Source organism: Mus musculus, chromosome 1, assembly GCF_000001635.26.
Source record: "Mus musculus strain C57BL/6J chromosome 1, GRCm38.p6 C57BL/6J".
Lineage (NCBI taxonomy): Eukaryota > Metazoa > Chordata > Mammalia > Rodentia > Muridae > Mus > Mus musculus.
Genome location: NC_000067.6, coordinates 180,794,617 through 180,813,807, shown reverse-complemented (window position 1 = coordinate 180,813,807; position 19,191 = coordinate 180,794,617). Strand labels below are relative to the sequence as shown.

Below are 19,191 nucleotides of genomic sequence, written 5' to 3'. Positions count from 1 at the left end.
CGGGCCCCTCGGCGTGTCTTTTGTGTTTGTACACACCGCGAGAGGCGGCGGGAGGAATGGGCGGGCGGCGCGCGGGGGAGGAGCGAGCGCGCGCCAGCGAACGAGCGCGCGGGGGGAGGGGAGGGGCGGGGCGCGCGGGGGCCCTGGGCGGGGCCGAGCCTTCCCTCCATTGTGTGTGATTGGCTGGAGCGCGGCGCGGGGCGGGGCGGCGTGTGTAGGGGAAAGCCTCGGTGTCAGCCATCTTTCAATTGTGTTCGCAGCCTTCGCCGCGCCGCTGCCGCTCTCCAACGCCAGCGCCGCCTCTCGCTTGCCGAGCTCCAGCCGAAGGAGAAGGGGGGTAAGTTTCTCCGTTTGCCCGCCTTCCCGGAGCCGGGCTCCGCTCGCCGTCGGCCTCGTAGGGGCCCACGGAGGCACCCACAGTCCCCCCGGGCTCGACCCGCAAACTTTTTGGCGCAGAAATGGAGATGGGGAGCGAGTTTGCCTTCCGCGGGCGGTGGCGGCGGCGGCTCCCCGGTCTCTCCGTCTCAGCCCAGCAGTGGCACCGCCGCGGCGTCGAGCCTGTCTCCCTCCGGCGCCGCGGGCTCCTCTTTCTTCGGTGAAATCCCTCCCGCTGCCCCTTCCCGGGACCCCAGACCTTCACCATGTCCCGCGCGAGCCTCTTAACTGCCGCCTCCGGGTCCCAGGCCCCAGTTTTTCGGGCGCAAAGGGGGTAAAATCGCCGCCGCTTTCCACCCCGGGCTAACTCGCTTTTTGCTGCCTCTCCACAGTTGTGCCTGAGCTTCACCATCTTGTCTCTCTTCTCTGGTCACCGACCATATTTTTTTTCCCCCCGTTTCTCTCTTCCCCATTTTAAAATGGAAGGAAAAAATTTTAAGAACATTTTTTTGCCTTTTTTGGAGAAAAAGAAACGATGCTTATGAAATGCAGAAAACAAAAAAAAAGAACTTTTGCATTTTTGGAGAGCGGCACGTGGCAGGGGATGGGGTATTTTCGAACGATTTGCTGTTTGTCTCTCTGGAAGGGAATCGGATACGTTTCCAATTGTTTCCATTTTGTGCTAGTCTTCGGGAGCCGAGTCGCTCGTTGCCAGCGCGGGGTGCGGGGACCGAGACGGGCAGGTCCGGTACCCCGAACCTAGGGACCCAGGGGAGGCAGAACCAAAAGTTTATGTGGTGCTGGGTGGGCCGGGCGGCCGGTGTCGAGCGCTAATTAAGCCTGGGTGCGGGGCAGTCGGCTTCCATAGCGAAGCCCGGGAGGGGGACGGGCTTTGTGGAATGCTCACTGGCGATGGCTGTTGTTCTTGCATTTCGAGACGCCTTTTTGTCAACATAACTATAAAGAAACAAACCTCAAGAATGTTTTTAGATATTTACAGCAACCCAACTGCCAGGCGCGAGAGGGGGGCAGCAAACCGAGCGGGGGGGGGGCGCTGAAACCTTTTTCTTTCTTTTTTTTCTTTTTCTTTTTTTTTTTTTTGGCTGTAATTTGACTCGACCTTTCTGTGTTTGTGGCTTCGTTCATTTGACTTGTTTGTGATCGAATGTTTGCAGACGTTTCTAATTTCTACTTTAATTAAATGAATTGGATCGAAAGCCATGGTGGGGGGCGTCTCTCTGGTTTTGGCTGTTTTATCGCTCGGAAATAGCTTTATAAAGTATAAATGCTGACAATTTTCTAGTTTGTTTTAAATCATGTTTGGGCGATAGATGTAATCCGCGCCCTTCCAAACTAATTATATAACAGTCCCCCCCCCTCCCCCATACTGATTAATTTCCAGATTTGGGGGGGGGGGGTTCTGGCAGGAATACTGTTATGTTTTAGTTGAATCCGATATTTTTTGTTTTTTAAACACTGATAGGTAAGTAAGGAGGTGTCCTTACCATGGCTCGTACAAAGCAGACTGCCCGCAAATCCACCGGTGGTAAAGCACCCAGGAAACAACTGGCTACAAAAGCCGCTCGCAAGAGTGCGCCCTCTACTGGAGGGGTGAAGAAACCTCATCGTTACAGGTATTTCTAAAACGTCGAGCAGTGGGATAGTGTCTAAGCAGTATGTCCGTGTAATTTAACAGGAAGATAGTCATACTTTTTGCTATGGGGAAAAGATGTTTCTCTCTTTTGAATGATTATTACTACTTGAATATGTATGCATATGTTTGTGAACACATGTATCTTAGTATTCAGTTTGATAGATAACATTACATTTTGAAGCTGTAATCTGATCTAAAAGCCTAAAAAGTCATAGTATAGTCAACTAGTGCTCTTAACTGCTGAGCAATCTCTCCAGCCCTCTAGTATAGTCAACTAGTAATAGGACACGTTAATATTTTTTTATATGGCCCTTTTTCTTTTTTTTCTTTTCTTTTCTTTTTCTTTTTCTTTTTTTTTTTTTTTGGTTTTTCGAGACAGGGTTTCTCTGCGTAGCCCAGGCTGTCCTGGAACTCACTAGGCTGGCCTAGAACTCAGAAATTCGCCTGCCCCTGCCTCCCGAGTGCTGGGATTAAAGGCGTGCGCCACCACGCCCGGCTCTTCTTTTCTTTTTTTTAACTAGTGAAGTCATACACTTTTAGGCAGCTCCTCATTTGTGGTAAAGTAACGACTTATGATAGGGAGACCAGTAAAGTTCCCAATGGTCATATTTACTTGGTGGGTTTTTCCCTACCTCATTTAGATATAACCAGTGTTGTTAAAGACATCAGCCATTAGAGGGCACAAGTTGCCCAAATTTACATAGACAGATTTTACAGTGAAAAGCTCAAGAGTAGAAGAAATAAGTCAGAATTAGAAAATAATTCTATAGGCAGTAACTTAAAACATTTTTTTGGCTGGGCAGTGGTGGGGCATTTAAATGCAGCAGGCAGGCAGGTCTCTGAATTTGAGGCCACCCAGGGCTATCCATAGAAACCCTGCCTGGGGGGTGGGGAGCAGAAATTTTTTTTATTAAGAAAAAAAACCACAAACAAGTTTTCAAATGTAGTTATGACTGATGCTAGAATGCTGGGAGATAAGACCCACTGAAGTGAATTGTTGAATTATGTAAGTCTTAGATGGGCCAAAGGAAAGTGATGCTGACCTCAGAAGAGACTAGGCAGCCTCTACCAACAGCCTAAGAGCTAATGTGTTCCCACGTTTTGTATGTTTAGAAGGCAGGGCTCATGTAACCCAGGCTTGCCTGGGACTTAGTATGTACCTGAGGCTTATGTCACACCTCATGCCTTTGCACCCTGAGCTCTGGTACAAGTGTGAATACCACAACCAGCTCAAAGTCTCAGGTCTTAGCACAGATTGATGGGCTGTGTGTGCATGAAAGTGAAAATGAATATATGGCTTTGATAAACTGCCTTATCGTGCTTTTTTTATTTTAAAGGTGATCTTTTTCTTAACAGGGTTGAATATTCAGGTCATAAAACTGATCTGTGAAATTTGGTGTTGAAGAATAGTTGAGTGGGTCTTTTTTAAAAATTACTGCATTTATTTAAAGCTGATCACTTTATATCATATAGGCTTAGTAACAATTTCTTAAATGTTAACTTTTTAGGCCTGGTACTGTGGCCCTCCGTGAAATCAGACGCTATCAGAAGTCCACTGAACTTCTGATCCGCAAGCTCCCCTTTCAGCGTCTGGTGCGAGAAATTGCTCAGGACTTCAAAACAGATCTGCGCTTCCAGAGTGCAGCTATTGGTGCTTTGCAGGTAAATGGGTAGGTGGGGAAGACCCTAGTTTTGTTTGTTCCTGTTGTGTACCAAGAGCAGTTACACGTCATGTTTTCGTGTAGCTGTCATTAAAAGCCTGTAAGGTAATTGATTTACTCCTGATGAAATTTCAAAGTTAAATGGTTCAAGGTGGCTGGGCAGTGGTGGTGAACACCTTTAATCTCAAACCTTGAGAGGTTCAAGGTCATACATAAAAACCTAAATCCTGCCGGGCGGTGGTGGCGCGTGCCTTTAATCCCAGCACTTGGGAGGCAGAGGCAGGCGGATTTCTGAGTTCGAGGCCAGCCTGGTCTCCAAAGTAAGATCCAGGACAGCTAGGGCTATACAGAGAAATCCTGTCTTGAAAAACCAAAAAAAAAAAAAAAAAAAAAAAAAAAAACACCTAAATCCTAATTGGTTCAAAAGCCTAATGCAGTTATTACCATTTAGAATTTTTAACCTTGTTGAAAGCAATGCCTAAAGCTGGCTTGGTTTATGGATGTTACAAGACTTTAGGATAGAGAGCTAGATAGAGGTCCATTCTTGGTCATTTCAAACAGCTGATGGAGAAATGCCCTGGTCCTAAAGATATAGAGCAAGTGAGGGTGCAGTTTAATACTTAGAGTGGGCAGTGTTCAAGGATGCGCAGAAGTGGTGGTGGTCCTGGGACTGACTGCTGGGAAGAAGAAGGGGGCTGAGCACATGGAGCTTGCTGGCGGCAACCATAGAGATCACATTACACAGGCTGAATTTAGTCTCAGTTCTGGTGCTGGGAACAGTGATCTGGAGTGATTGTATGTGGAAGCACTAATAACTTACAACAGTATTAAAGTTGAGATTAACACAAAAAGACTTGACGAGTGTTGGTATCTCAACTATGAAAAGGTGGGGCTGCAGTGACCACTCTGGATAAGAGGTGCAGGGTTCAATTCCCAGCAAGCACATGACAGCTCCCTGCAGCTCCAATTCTGAGGATCTGTTCCCGTCACACAGACACACACACGCAGGCAGACACAGCGGGTCAGAAGCAGAGTAAGTAGGAATGCAGCTTGCTGGGCAGTACTGCACGTCATCATTGGAGGATTTCAAAGATTACTGTTGCTGTGCCTAGCTTTTGCTTTTATATTTGAGAAAGATTTGATAGGTGGATTCTACTCTGGTGTGTGATTGGTTGAGCTGTTTCTATGGTTAGGCTAAACTGCATTTGATTGGTGAATCGGCATCTATTAAATTTGCATGGGTTGAAATTACTGAAATTTCAACTATCAAAATCTTCCCATACTGTTCCTTTAGAATTTTATTTTTCCATTCCAATAGCTGCTTATCAATTCCTTTTGCATTTACTAAGATTCCCAAGATGAGCTACTTTTGTTTTCTAATTACTGTTAGTAGGCTCTACTTAACACATCACTGTACTTGTAAGTCCAGCTTTTTTTTTTTAACCTTACTTTCAATAATTGTTTGTCTACTGAAATTACTAAACATTTGGGCTGGAACATTTCTAAAATTATTAATGAGTAAACATCCATTGTTGCTATTATTTAGTTACATAATCACCTGTAAGCATGATTTTGAGTAAAATATGCACTTTTATATATATTTTTTTAATGTCCCCTGCATTTTTTTTTTAATGACTTGAGTTTATTTAGGTTTATGCTCTGAAAGCCAGGTATGTCGTTAAGGGTGACTTTGAACTCTATTCTCTCTGCCCCTGAAGACTAGGATTACAGGCGAGCTCCATATCTGCTTTATGTGGTGCTTGGATTATATCCATTGCATGTGCATAGTAGGCGAGCTTTCCTCCTTACCCTCCAAGGTAGGGTCTCAGTAGCCCTAGCTGGCCTGGAACTCCCTCTGTAGACCAGGCTGGCCTTAACTCCTGTTTCTGCCTTCTAGGTGCTAGGGTTAAAGGTGTTCACCGCTGCCTGGCTAGGCAAGCTCTCTTAACCAGCTACACCATAGCTCTGAAAAGAGCAATCTTGCTGGCATGGCAGGTGTCTTTAATCCTGCACACGGGAGTGGGGGTAGAAGCAGATGGGTCTCTTGTTTCCAGGCTAGCCAGGCCAACATATACATAGTGAGATCCTTTTGTAAAAATGAAAGAACACAGTGATCTTCCTTGTAAGTTTTTTCTTGTATTTGTGAGAGCGATATAGGTTAGTTGGAAGGTTAAAGTTCTATAAGTGTTAGAGTTGCTGCCTATTAGTCCTATTCTCTCCTGCATATATAAGATCCTAGGTTTAGTCCCTAGGACCAGAGACAAAAAAAGAAGATAGTCATTTGCTTGTGGAAAAAGGATATAGAAACAGATGAGGTAGGGTTCTATCTAAACAGTGCTTTTTAATCTGTCCTGATGACTCAAAACTTTTATAATTCCAGCACATGTGAGCCTGAGGCAGGGGTGTTGATGTAAATTCAAAGCCAGCCTGGGCTACGCAGTAAACCTCTCTTAAAAACAAGGTATTCTATTTTTGGCTTTAGAATTACACAATTTAAGGTGGACATGATAGGGCATGCTAGTCTATAGTGCCAACACTCACATGAATAGTGAGTGGCAAGGAGAGTTAGTACTCAACACCAGTTTGCACTACACAGCTAGTTCAAGATTAGCCTGGAGTGCATAAGGTGGTCCTTTCTTTCCTAGACACACTGGTGTGGTAGTGCTTCATGACCCCAGCATTTGAGCAGCATGAGCAGGCTACTCTCAAGTTTCAGGCCAGTGTAACTTCAGGATAGCCAGGCGGGAGGGGGGCAGCAAACCGAGGGTGGGGGGCGGGGTGTGCACAGGGAAACCTTGTCACAGAACTGGAGAGATGCCTCTGGTTAAAAGCCTGCTCCCTACTTTAATTCCTGTCTACATCAGACAGCTCACAAGGACCTGTAACTAGTTCCAGGGGGATTGGTATCCCCTGGGGAGGCACTAGGATGAATCATGGATGTTGCACACTTATAAACAAGCATGTGTACACACATGTACACACACACACACACACACACACGAGTGTGCACGGGCTGTAGAGAATCTCTACACTGTGTAGAAGCATCACTTGTCAATAAAACTGATGGCCAATTAGCTGAGGCAGGGTTAGAAGGTGGGACATCTGGCAGAGGGAGAGACAGAAATTCTGGGAAAAGTAAGTCAGGAAGATTCACCCAAATCCAAGAAAGTCAGGGGAACGAAGCTAAGGAGAGCTAGGTAGCCAACTATGTGGCAGACATAGACTAGAATGAACACATAGAAGTTGTGAGCTATCTATAAGTTAATCTTTTTGGTTTTTCAAGACAGGGTTTCTCTCTGTAGCCCTGGCTGTCCTGGAACTCACTCTGTAGACCAGGCTGGCCTAGAACTAAGAAATCCTCGTCTTTGCCTTCCAAGTGCTGGGATTAAAGGCGTGCGTGCCCACCTCCTGGGGCTTTCCACCACCCCCAACAGGGTCTTTCTATGTAGTCTGCCTGTTCTTGAACTTGTAGACCAGACTGACCTAAACTCAAGAGATTTGCCTTTGCCTCTTGAGCACAGGGATAAGACATACATCACCATGCTGGCCAACTTTGTGAGGCAGGGCTTCACCTAGTTCAGGCAGATCTCGTCTTGAACGAGCAGTTCTACTGCTCTAGCTTTATTAAATAGATAGTTTGGATTGCTAGCCTGTGCCACCAGTCCTGGCATAGTGACCTGTTAGTTTAAAATGTATGGAATGTGTGTTGGAAGTAAAGGCTCACACCTAGGACCAGGGAGGTTATAGTAGGAGGATCACTGAGCTTAAAGACCACTCTGGACTACTGTAAAACCAGCCTCAAAAAAAAAAAAAATCTGTTTAGCATTTTGTATTTAATATGTTCAGATCATGGTTGGCAGTAAAAGGAAACCGTAGGTTAAGAATTGTGGTGATGGCCGGGTGTGGTGGCGCACGCCTTTAATCCCAGCACTGGGGAGGCAGAGGCGAGCGGGTTTCTGAGTTCGAGGACAGCCAGGACTACACAGAGAAACCCTGTCTCGAGAATTGTGGCGATGACTTTACAACTAAAGAAAAAAAATAAACATAGTTCAAAGAGGCAGGGAGATGAGGAATAACAGGGAATTGACCAATGTAACCTTTACCCTAAATATCAGGGAGCTTGAGCTAAAATGTTTTTAGGATAAGGATGGACAGTTTGAGACAGTGGGACATTAAAGTCAAGTTATAACATGCTTTTTTCTTCTACCATTTCAAAATTACATTTTTGAGTTACCAATTAGACCGTTTCTTTAGAGACGGGATTTTACCGTGTAGATTCAAGCTTGTCTTGAACTCAGATTCTCTGCTTCTGTCTTCTGTGTACTCCACCATGCTGGGCTCTTTACAATTTTAATGTTAAGGAATATTTGCAAATAGAACTGAGGATGCGTGTGCTGTGATCCAGCCCATAGGCTTCCAGAGAACACAACTCTTAAAAGCAAATGGTCTCAGACACATGGCCTCGCTGATGGCCTAGAACCTTCTGCTGCACTCCACAGAAGAATTGATTCTAGGTTTGCATTATTCCAGTGCTGGGTGAGACAGAATGATTGATTCCTGAGGGACTTCAGGAGGCTGCTACTACTGAGAGCAGGCTACTGTACGCTGTGCCTAGCACAGTTTTGTTATTTTTACAATTGTGTGTGTAGATTGTGCACATAAGGACTTAATCCTCCACCATGTGGTTTTCCAAGATCAGATTCAGGCTGTCAGGATGGATCTACACCTGCCTGCCAAGCCATCTCACCAGCTTGCTTTCTATCTAGACTTCTTAGCCCACTTGTAAAATCAGAAATGAGCCCCTGAATATTAAATCCTTGAAATAGGTAAGATATGGGTGAAAGGCTTAGTTAGAAGGGAGTTGTGGGGATTTGGGGCTTTGCAGTATAGAACATCTATATGGGAACAGAGCATTACATGGAATGAGATCTCTCTTGCCAAACTAACTGACAGGTATTAAAAGCTGACTGGTTAGTAGGGCCAGAGGAAATGCCAAGAAACTGGAAATCAGAAACTTCACTAGGAAGATCATAGGAGTAGTGTTACTTAGCCCTTTATGGAATAGCTTTGAGCTAGAACTTAAAGATAGGTAAGAGTCGCAAGTGTTAAAAACATACAGAAATAGTAAATTTTGCATGAGGCAGATATTTTTCTTTATGTATTATGAGTACACAGTAGCTTTCTTCAGTCACACCAGAAGAAGGAATCAGATCCTGTTACAGATGGTTGTGAGCCACCATGTGATTGCTGGGATTTGAACTCAGACCTCTGGGATTGCATTTGGTGCTCCTAACCACTGAGCCATCTCTTTAGCCCCCATGAAGCAGACTTTTTATAGTAAGGTAATAAGGATTCCTTGAAGGATGAAGATAGAGCCTGGAGAAATAGCTTGAAGTAAGTAAGTAAGTGCTTCTAATTCAACCATAAAGGCCTGGGTTGAGTCCCTAGCACTCATGCAAACAGCTGTCCATGGCCATTGGTGCCTATAATAGAGAGGTTGATGGTTAGCCTGCCTAGCCTGGTTGGTCCAGATCCTCAAACTAGGTTGAGATTAGGAAGATGGTTCATTCATTAAAGTGGCTGCCATACAACCATGAGGACCTGACTTCAGATCCTCAGTGCACACAAAAAGAGGGACACGGGATCTATAGTCCCAGCACCAGGGAATCAGAGATAGGCAGATCCTTGGAGCTTGCTCTCTGTCTGGCCTAGCTGAATTGATAGGCTCTGGTTTCAGTAAGAGGCCATGTCTCCAAAAAAAAAAAAGTGAGCACCCTTTTTGAAACCTTCCCTGTGTGTATATTTTTTATGTGTTGGGTCGTGTTGCTCACACCTCCTTTGTTGGTGGTTTTAAAAGCAGAATTGGAGTTTGACTGGGAACAAACACTGGTGAAAGGGGATGTCAGTACATTGTACTCCCAGCTCCTACTCTAGGACCCTAGAAATGGCTTTAAACGGACGTCACTTGGTGGCACATGTGTGCTGCTCAGGAGATGGCTCTCTGCTTCATCACATGGGTCCCAGGGAACAAGTGATGGCCAGCATTTGTGAGCTGCAGGCAGGAAGAGTTGCTTAAGAACAGGAAGGACTAGCCTGCTTCATGTGAGTCTCAACTGTCTCAAAAAACACTACCACCGCTGGGCGGTGGTGGCGCACACCTTTAATCCCAGCACTCGGGAAGCAGAGGCAGGCAGATTTTTGAGGCCAGCCTGGTCTACAAAGTGAGTTCCAGGACAGCCTGGGCTATACAGAGAAACCCTGTCTTGAAAGAAAAAACAAACAAAACAACAACAACAACAAAAAACAATACCACCAAAAAAAAAAGAACCCTGGGCAACCATAAGGTGTGGAGGTCCTTTTTCCTTTTCACATGACTTGATGGGTGTCAATGGGTGGTTCGTATAGCTAGCAAGTTTAAGTGGTGGGAAGAATAAGAAAATACCCTGAAGGATCTCACAGTGTAACAGTGGGTTCAACATTTGATAGAGTGCGGCAAATTACACGCTAAGGATCTGGAAGAAAGCACTTTGGAGCTGGTAATAAGCCAATTGGGACAAGGTCCTGAGTTCAATCCTCAGCATTCCAGAGTGGAAGCAGAAGGTAAACGTGAGGCCCATTGCGGGATCCTGGGCTGCCTTAGTGATGAGTTCCAATACACTTCCTCTGGTAAGGATGAGGACGTTAGGATTTGTTGGTTTCTTTGAGGCCATTTGTTTACTAGGGAGCGTGTTAACATTTGGAGTATTGAAGTGTCTTGATGTTTTGTGAGGCTGTAGAAAACTTTGTGAACTTAGGCATCTTGACAGGTTTCTATGTGAGCGTTTGATAAATTCTTTAAAGGGTTTTACTGTGTAAGTGTATTTTAACTGTTGGAAACAATACCACTAAGTCATTTCTCTTTTATTGTTGCAGGAGGCAAGTGAGGCCTATCTGGTTGGCCTTTTTGAAGATACCAATCTGTGTGCTATCCATGCCAAACGTGTAACAATTATGCCAAAAGATATCCAGCTAGCACGCCGCATACGCGGAGAACGTGCTTAAGAGTCCACTATGAGGGGAAACATTTCATTCTCAAAAAAATTTTTTTTCCTCTTCTTCCTGTTATCAGTAGTTCTGAATGTTAGATATTTTTTCCATGGGGTCAAAGGTACCTAAGTATATGATTGCGAGTGGAAACATAGGGGACAGAATCAGGTATTGGCGTTTCTCCACGTTCATTTGTGTGTGAATTTTTAATATAAATGCAAGATGGAAAGCATTAATGCAAGCAAAATGTTTCAGTGAACACATTTCAACAGTTCAACTTTATAACAATTATAAATAAACCTGTTAAAATTTTCTGGACAATGCCAGCATTTGGATTTTTTTAAAATAAGTAAATTTCTTATTGACGGCAACTAAATGGTGTTTGTAGCATTTTTATCACACAGTAGATTCCATCCATTCACTATACTTTTCTAACTGAGTTGTCCTACATACAAGTACATGTTTTTAATGTTGTCAGTCTTCTGTGCTGTTCCTGTAAGTTTGCTATTAAAATACATTAAACTATACCTGCTTCTGGTCTTTATTATTAACCTTACAGATACAAGTTTAATATCTGGTGATTTGACAGAAACTCTTGAGGTATAGGAGAAAGAAGGTTGGCGTGAAAAGGAACAAGCTGATTACTAGTCAGCAGAATCTTGCCATAAGCCATGCTATACTATTAAACATTTAATGGTAAATGACAATGTGTAACTCTAAAGCAGTGTTTGCTATTTTAAAGTGTTCTTCTATATTAACTGAAGTTATTCAAGCACCAGTCATTGAGTCTTACCTTTTTTAGTTATTAGCATTAGTGTTTATGTAGAATACATGGTGATGTTCAATAATGACATGGAGTTTTAACTGGGCAGGGAAAACAATGGACTGGAGCCATTTGGCAGACTCTTGGTTATTTTTTTAGAAAATTATAGGTGCTTATTAAAGTTTGCTGGGGCAGAAAGTTTGTGAGGAGAAGCAGATTTCTTGACTTCAGGCCCCCAAGGCCACAGCAAAATACATTGGGGCATGTAGCTCATTAAAGAACTTGCCCATCACAGTTTTCGGTCCCCAGCAATGTCCACACTGGTGATTCATCCTAGTCCCAACACTAGGGCAGTCAGGGTATAAGCGTAGGGGATCAGAAGTTTGAAGCTATGCTTAGCTACATAGTTCAAGGCCAGCCTGGGTTACATGAGTTTTGTTTGTAATAATCTCTCGGGCAAATGTTGACTGCTGGTGCATTTTGTTTTATATATAGACATGCTATATGTGGCACTGGCTGACCCTCAAACAGCAGATGCTATGAGCTAGACTTGGTGTGTGTTAGATTTCTAAGTACAGGCAGCTCTGGTTGACCTCCAGATGATAACCTTGAATTAAGTGAGACCTTGCCTGTCTCCAAGTGTACGTGGGTTATGGCCTGCTCTTCTCATTTAACAGCACCTCTTAATTTTGAGGTGATTTCATTATGTAGCCAGGTTGGCCTTGAGTTCATAATTTCTCCTAGGATTACTGGTCCTCACTTGGTGTCTTCCCCACTGGATTTGTCAAACCCAGAGCTTGCAAAGCTCCCCCTTCACCTAGGCCTGGCATCCCTCTGCCCAGGAGCAGTTGTTTCCAAGTGTAGTATGCGATGATTCAGGGTTACTTGGACTTAGTCCTCTAAGTTTTAGGGAACCAGACTACTCGTGAGCTTTGTTTTGGGTGGTTTTCTTTCCTTTATAAAATCGCTTTGGCTCATCGTTCATGTACAGTACTATATAGTTTGGAGTTTACCAGAAGTACTATGTAAGTGAACTTAGCAGTCAATGTACATAAACACCTGAGCTTGTCTCAATATAACACTATATTTGACTTGTTTCCTATAAAATGGATAATTTGTTCCTGTTTACAAAGCAATGGAGTTTGGAGAGAGAACATAAGCTAAGGTATGTCTTCTCAACCTTTGGAGGATGGAGACAAGAGGATCAGGAATTGAAAGCCAACAGTGAGTTTGAGGCCAGGCTGGGCTTTTTATAAACAGGATCTCACTGTGTAGCCCTAGCTGTCATGGAACTCAGTAAACCAGGCTGGCCTCAGACTCGAACATCTCCCTCCCTTCCTGCCTCTCCAGTGCTGGGATTAAGGGGTGTGCACCACGAGGCCCTTCTTGAGAACTGACTTGAGTTGTCCACTGACCTATGTGCATGCTGTGGTTGGTGTCTGTCCTCTTCCCCCCACAAATCAAATTTGAAAAATAATAAAAGTACCAATAGAAGAACTTGGAGCCTCTTTTTTTTTTTTTAAGTCTGTGTGGGCTGGGACTCCTGCTTGGTGTGCTAGCTGCCACGCCCTTCAAGAATAGGGCACTAAAAGAACGTGACCAGTTGGTAGTTCTTAAAGTTACAGAAAAGATAGATAAAGGCTGGAGAGATGGCTTAGCGGTTAAGAGCACTGACTGCTCTTCCAGAGGTCCTGAGTTCAATTCCCAGCAACCACATGGTGGTCACAACCATCTGTAATGGGATCTGATGTCCTCTTCTGGTGTGACTGAAGACAGCTACAGTGTACTCACACATTAAATACATCTTAAATAAAATTTGAAAAGATTATAGATGAAAAGTCCTAGAAAAGTGTCCAAGTAAAGTTTATTTTTGGGTTTGGATTTTTGTTGGTTTGGTTTGGTTTGGTTTTTCCAGACAGGGTTTCTCTACATCCCTGGATGTCCTGGAACTCAGAAATCCACCTGCCTCTACCTCCCAAATGCTGGGATTAACGGTGTTCGCCACCAGTGCCCTGCCCGAGTGAATGTTTAGGGGCAGTCATGTTTATGGTTCAGCAGTCAAGAGCACTGGCTGTTCTTCAGGAGGGCCTGGTTTCAATTTCAGCACCCACATGTCTCGCAACAGTTTGACTCCTGGTGTGGGGACCCAAGGAACTTCTGCCTTCCACGCACCCTGCACAAGAATGTGCTATACACACAAGTACAGGTAAAATACACACATAAAAACCTTTCTTTTTTGGTTTTTTTGTTTTGTTTTGTTTTGTTTTGTTTTTCAAGACAGGGTTTCTCTGTGTATCCCTGACTGTCCTGGAACTCACTCTGTAGACCAGGCTGGCCTCGAACTCAGAAATCCACCTGCCTCCCAAGTGCTGGGATTAAAGGTGTGCGCCACCATGCTGGGCTCCATAAAAACCTTTTTTAAAGATGTTTTTTAAAAGCTCTTAGGAAAAAGAATACTACTAAAGAAACTTAGGGGGCTGGTGAGATGGCTCAGCGGGTAAGAGCACCCGACTGTTCTTCTGAAGGTCCTGAGTTCAATTCCCAGCAACCACATGGTGGCTCACAACCATCCCTAACAAGATCTGGCGCCCTCTTCTGGAGTGTCTGAAGACAGCTACAGTGTACTTACATATAATAAATAAATAAATCTTTAAAAAAAAAAAAAAAAAAAAAAAAGAAACTTAGAAATTTGGAAAGTTAAACTTTATGCAAGTTGAATTCTATTGCACTGTTAATACAAGAGGAAGTTGAAATTCTTCAGTCCCGGAGGTCTGCTGAATGCTGAGGGTATATGGGAAGGCCTGGGCCAGCGTGAAGCAGATAATTCTCAGTGGCCGGATGGGGTTGCTCATGTAGGGAAAGAGATTTGCCCGAGGTCACACAGCAAGATGTCTGAGCTTCATTATGAAGGAGTCATAACCTTAATCTAGAACCATATCTGATAGAGCAAACCAGAGTTCCTAATTTTGCCTGAAATAGAAACAAATAGGGGGGTGGGGGGGCACCGATTAGGAGGAGAGCCTGTGTGCAATCAGGTGTCTTGGCACTGAGGAGAGGAAGTGACTGAGCAGCTTAAGCGCACACAAGCATCAGGGCTGAATTCCCCATCCCCACAAACCGACTAAATGCCAGGTGTAATTACAGTGTTAGGAAGACAGACAGATTCCCCAAGAAAACCATTAGTCTGACGAGCCCTGTCAGCCACTTTGGACATCAGTTGCAAGATCCTGCCCCAATGAATAAGGTGAAGAGCATTCCTAACTTTAGCTGGGACCTCCAAACATACGCACAGGCACACACAAAATCACAGACACACACCCAAGGCGCGCACACGGGTGCACACAAGACCACAGACACACATAGACAGGTACACACTAGGTTACACACAAGACTACAGACTCACACACACATGGGTACACACAAGACCACAGACACACCACACACACACACACACACATGGCCACACACACCCCCCACACAGACAGCAGAATAAACAGGCTCCTCACCATCTGCTCCATCATTTTCTTCCCTTCCCCCACCTTTCCCATCAGCTTTTACTCTCCAAGGTGCATCTAAGCAGGGCACAGTGGCACATACCTTTAATCCCAGCACCGAAAAGCCAGGGCTTCATAAAGAGACATTTTCTCATACAAAACAAAACCTAGAGTTTATAGAGGTGGCTCAGTAATAAGAACACTGGCTGCTCTTCCAGAAGACCTGGGTTCTATTCCCAGCACTCACAAGACAGCTCACAACTGTTACTCCAGTTCCAGGGGATCCAACACTCTCACACATATATGCAGGCAAAACACCAATGTACAGAAAACATTAAAAACAAAAAAAAAAAGCACACACACACACAACTCCATCCAAAATAGGATATCACATTAGATGCATGGATGTCTTGCTTACATGTATGTGCATGCAATATTTTCATGAAGTGTCCAGACAAGTCAGAAGAGGCCATAGGACCTCTTGGAACCAGAGTTATGCTTCATTGTGAGTCGTCATGGGAGGCCTGGGAATGAAACCCCAGTCCTCTGCAAGACCAACAAGTTCTCTGAACTGGTGGGCTGTCTCTGGACCAGCCCCTGTTCTTTTCCTTTGTTCTGGAGACTGGATCTCTCTGTATCCCTAGCTAGCCTAGAATTCACTATGTAGACCTAGCAGAACTCACGTGCTAGAAGTGAAGGTATGCATCACCATGACCCAACTCTAACCTGCTCTGTAGACCAGGCTAGCCTTGAACTCAAGATCTGCCTACCTTTGCCTCCCAAGTGCTAGGGTTAAAGGCATGCACCACCACTCCCAGCTACCCTGTTGTTTTTAAATTGATTGTGTTCAGGACTGAGAATTGAACCTTGAGCCTAGGTGCATTCTACCACTGGGCTATACTCCCAGTCCCTGCCTCCAGGTCTTTAAGCTTCTATAACCTTAATATATGTAAAAATAAGTGTTTTTCACTGTCATCTCCGGTCTTACTGCCTCAGTCTGCTAACATAGGCCTAATCCCTGAAGCTTCTAGCCTCCATACAATCTAAATCTAGAACCTTTTTTTTAACTCTGAGGACTTGCTGCTGAATAAGCTCACCCTTTCTAGTTCTTTCTGAGCTATTGCTGACTGATTCAACTCAGCTGTTGTGGCTGTAAAATTCCTCTCCAAGCTGACTGATTCAATCGGGCTTCTTTCAACGTCTTCTGAATTGCTCTGCTTGCCTTTCCTAGTCTTTATGAGCTGCTCCTAGGTACCAAGAGATGCTGTGGGCCTACAGAACTGAACAAGCCCTTATATCCACAGGGCTGCATTCTGGTGAGAGAAATAATGCATTCAAGTAGATTATTAAATATATTGGCAAATGCTAAAGAGAAAAGAAATGGAGATAGATATGTTGTAAAGGAATTGGTACCGAGACGTGGGTGGGGAGGTTGTCACAAGTTGCCATCAATAAGATGTCTTTCGAGTAAATTCCTGAAGAAACAGAGCAAGGATCAGGGTGGGAGAGAGAAGTATGTCTGTCAGGTCTTGTTGCTTCCCATCACTGCTGACAGCCTGGGGTGCTCAAGGAACAAGAAGTAGGTATGGGCATGTCTGCAACAGAAGACAAGGAGGACAGATGTGGAGCCAGACCATGTGGGCGTCATAGGACCTGCAAGGACACTGGTTGGGCGTCAAGCTGAAGGAGGTGGTAAGAGATGCATTGGTGAGATCATTCCAGCTGCTGTGTGTCAGTACACGAAGAGCAGGAAGGAGGACCAGATGGGAAACCATTTAGTAAGCTAAATGTGCAGTGACAGAGCGCACTGGACTTAGTGGTGGCAACCTGGATGTTCTTGAAAGATAGGATGGCGAGGACCTGGTGGATGTAGTGGCTGTGACTCTGCCTGAGAAAAGAGGGTCAGTGGTGCCAGGGACTGGGGTCTGAGTGGCTACAGGGAAGATGTTACTGAATGGAACAAGAGGCAAAGCAAGTCAGGCACTGGGAGGTGTAGGGAACCACAAGGATCAGATCCTCAGGCCACAGCTCCCACAGGGAACTTAGGCTGTGGTCCAGTGGTATTTATTTCCATTTCAGACATGAAAGGAGAAGGTGTGGGTTTGCCCTGTGTTTCATCAGTGCCCAGCCCGTGTCTCAGGTAGGTCCGTGTTTGAGGGGGTTGTTTCACTGAGATACAGTCCTACTGTGGAGCCCAGGCTGGCCTTCTGATCTTCCTGCTTCAAGTCCTGAAACTTCAGGTGGGTACCGGTGAGTCCTGCTGTCCCTGGACAGAACGACCCTGTTTCCCTGTTAAACTCCTGAGCTCCATTCCTTCATAGTCAACAGTGTTTGGTCTGAGGAGATTTCAGGCTTTGAGCAGAAAACTGTCAGACTATTGAAATTGTGACCATAACCAGAGCATTTTACCTACACTCTTGCTTTAAGAGGTGTGTGTGTGTGTGTGTGTGTTTTTCTTGAGATAGTCTGGGTATGACTTCAGTCTCAAAAGTCCCATGAGCTCACTGGTCATAGCCTATAAAAACAGCATGAGGAAATGGAGTCAGGAGGACCAGAAATTCAAGGTCATCTTTGTTTCTACATATCAAGTTTGAGAGTACCTGAACTTCATGAAAACATGCTGTCCCCCACCCCTCACCCCCACCATGGAATAGGGCTAGTGAAAAGGTTAAGATTAGTAGTGGGTAAAATATTTGCCACCAAACCTGAATACCTGAGTTTCATCCTCGGAACCCACAAGTTGGAAGGAACAATAAAGAGAAACAGTCATAAATCACTGTTATCAAGGATATATAGTAAGCTTGTTTCAGAAATATTAAGTTGCACAAAGAAGAGTTCGGTTGAAGCTGCACTCAAGGGTGACTGAGTAAGCTACCCAGATGTGTTAGCAACTGTAGGAAGGGAAAGTTTTACTTCTGACGTATTAAAGATGCTGACTGTTCATTTTGCTCACTTGCTGGCGTAGTAGCTCAAACTTTTAATTGGAGCCAGGACCCAGGAGGCAGAAGCAGACAGGTCTCTGAGTTCCAGGCCAGTCTGATCTACAGAATAAGTTCCAGGCCAGCCAGAGCTACATAGTGAAACCCTGCCTCAAAAAAACAAACAGTTGGGTGTGGTCTCAGCCAGGTGGGATGAGTTGGTTAACAGCAGCCTAGCGAAAGCAGCCCTAGTCTGTCCTGGGATAATTAGGACAATATTTGTACATTGTAAATCATCCCATTCGTCCAAACAACCAAAAGGGGAATTTCTGTCTCTGTGAAAGATGTAATTGGTCAAAATGTAACGTAGGGCCATGGATCTATACAAAATGCCAGGAGTTAGGTTCAGGGCTGGTCCCCCTTGGTGCCTTGGTGGGAACCAGTCCTACATTGCTACTCTAGGTGCTGGGGTGACTTCAAAGTTGTCCTTGAATTCCACGTGTCCTTAAAAGGAATGAGGGGATGAACAAATAAATGTAACCCCCCCACACACACACACACACAGGGTTTCTCTGTGTAGCCCTGGCTGTCCTGGAACTCACTCTGCAGACCAGGCTGGCCCTGAACTCAGAAATTTGCCTGCCTCTGCCTCCCAAGTGCTGGGATTAAAGGTGTGAGCCTCCACTGATGGCTAAATGTAACTTTTTATTTTATTTGTTTGTTTATTGGTTTTTTGAGACAGAGTTTCTTTTTGTATCCTAGGATGGCCTGGAACTCGGTCTGTAGACCAGGCTAGCCTTACTGTGTGTGTGTGTGTGTGTATATATATATATATATATGTGTGTGTGTGTGTGTGTGTGTGTGTGTGTGTGTGTGTGTATTATGTCAGTGGTGGTGCAGGCCTTTAATCCCAGCACTTCTGAGGATTAATTATGCAGAGGAAGACAGATCTCTATGAGTTTGAAGCCAGCCTGGTTTACAGAGTGAGACCAGGTCAGACAGGGCTACACAGAAAAAAACCCCATCTGGAAAAACCGACTTAAGAAATTAAACAAACAAAAACAAACAAAAAACCTAACTGGGCTGGAGGAATGCCCCAATGGGTAAGAGTACTTCCAGAGGACTTGGGTTCAGTTCCCAATACCCTCATGACAGCTCACAACTGTCTGTAACTGTAATTCTAGTTCCAGGAGCTCTGACAGTCTCACACAGACATACATACAGACAAGGCGCCAAGGCACATAAAATAAAAATTATGAGAATGTATAAAAAATCTACTTGAGTCTGATTCTGAGGAGGG

At 44.7% G+C, this 19,191-nt stretch overlaps 1 protein-coding gene across 1 annotated transcript; it reads left to right on the top strand.

Moving 5' to 3' along the window:
• Positions 1 to 202: 202 nt before the first annotated feature.
• On the top strand, positions 203 to 11,248 carry H3f3a (H3.3 histone A). Its single transcript, NM_008210.5, has 4 exons — positions 203 to 337; positions 1,859 to 2,009; positions 3,538 to 3,691; positions 10,603 to 11,248. Exons 2-4 carry the CDS (start codon positions 1,882 to 1,884, stop codon positions 10,729 to 10,731), a joined length of 411 nt encoding a protein of 136 aa, NP_032236.1. The 5' UTR covers positions 203 to 337; positions 1,859 to 1,881; the 3' UTR covers positions 10,732 to 11,248.
• Positions 11,249 to 19,191: the final 7,943 nt, after the last annotated feature.

Excerpts from the sequence above, each read along its gene's own strand:
- H3f3a (NM_008210.5), top strand. The coding sequence starts at position 1,882 with ATGGCTCGTACAAAGCAGACTGCCCGCAAATCCACCGGTGGTAAAGCA. Across the intron at positions 2,010-3,537 it reads AAGAAACCTCATCGTTACAG|GCCTGGTACTGTGGCCCTCC; the intron begins GTATTTCTAAAA and ends TTAACTTTTTAG. Across the intron at positions 3,692-10,602 it reads CAGCTATTGGTGCTTTGCAG|GAGGCAAGTGAGGCCTATCT; the intron begins GTAAATGGGTAG and ends TTATTGTTGCAG.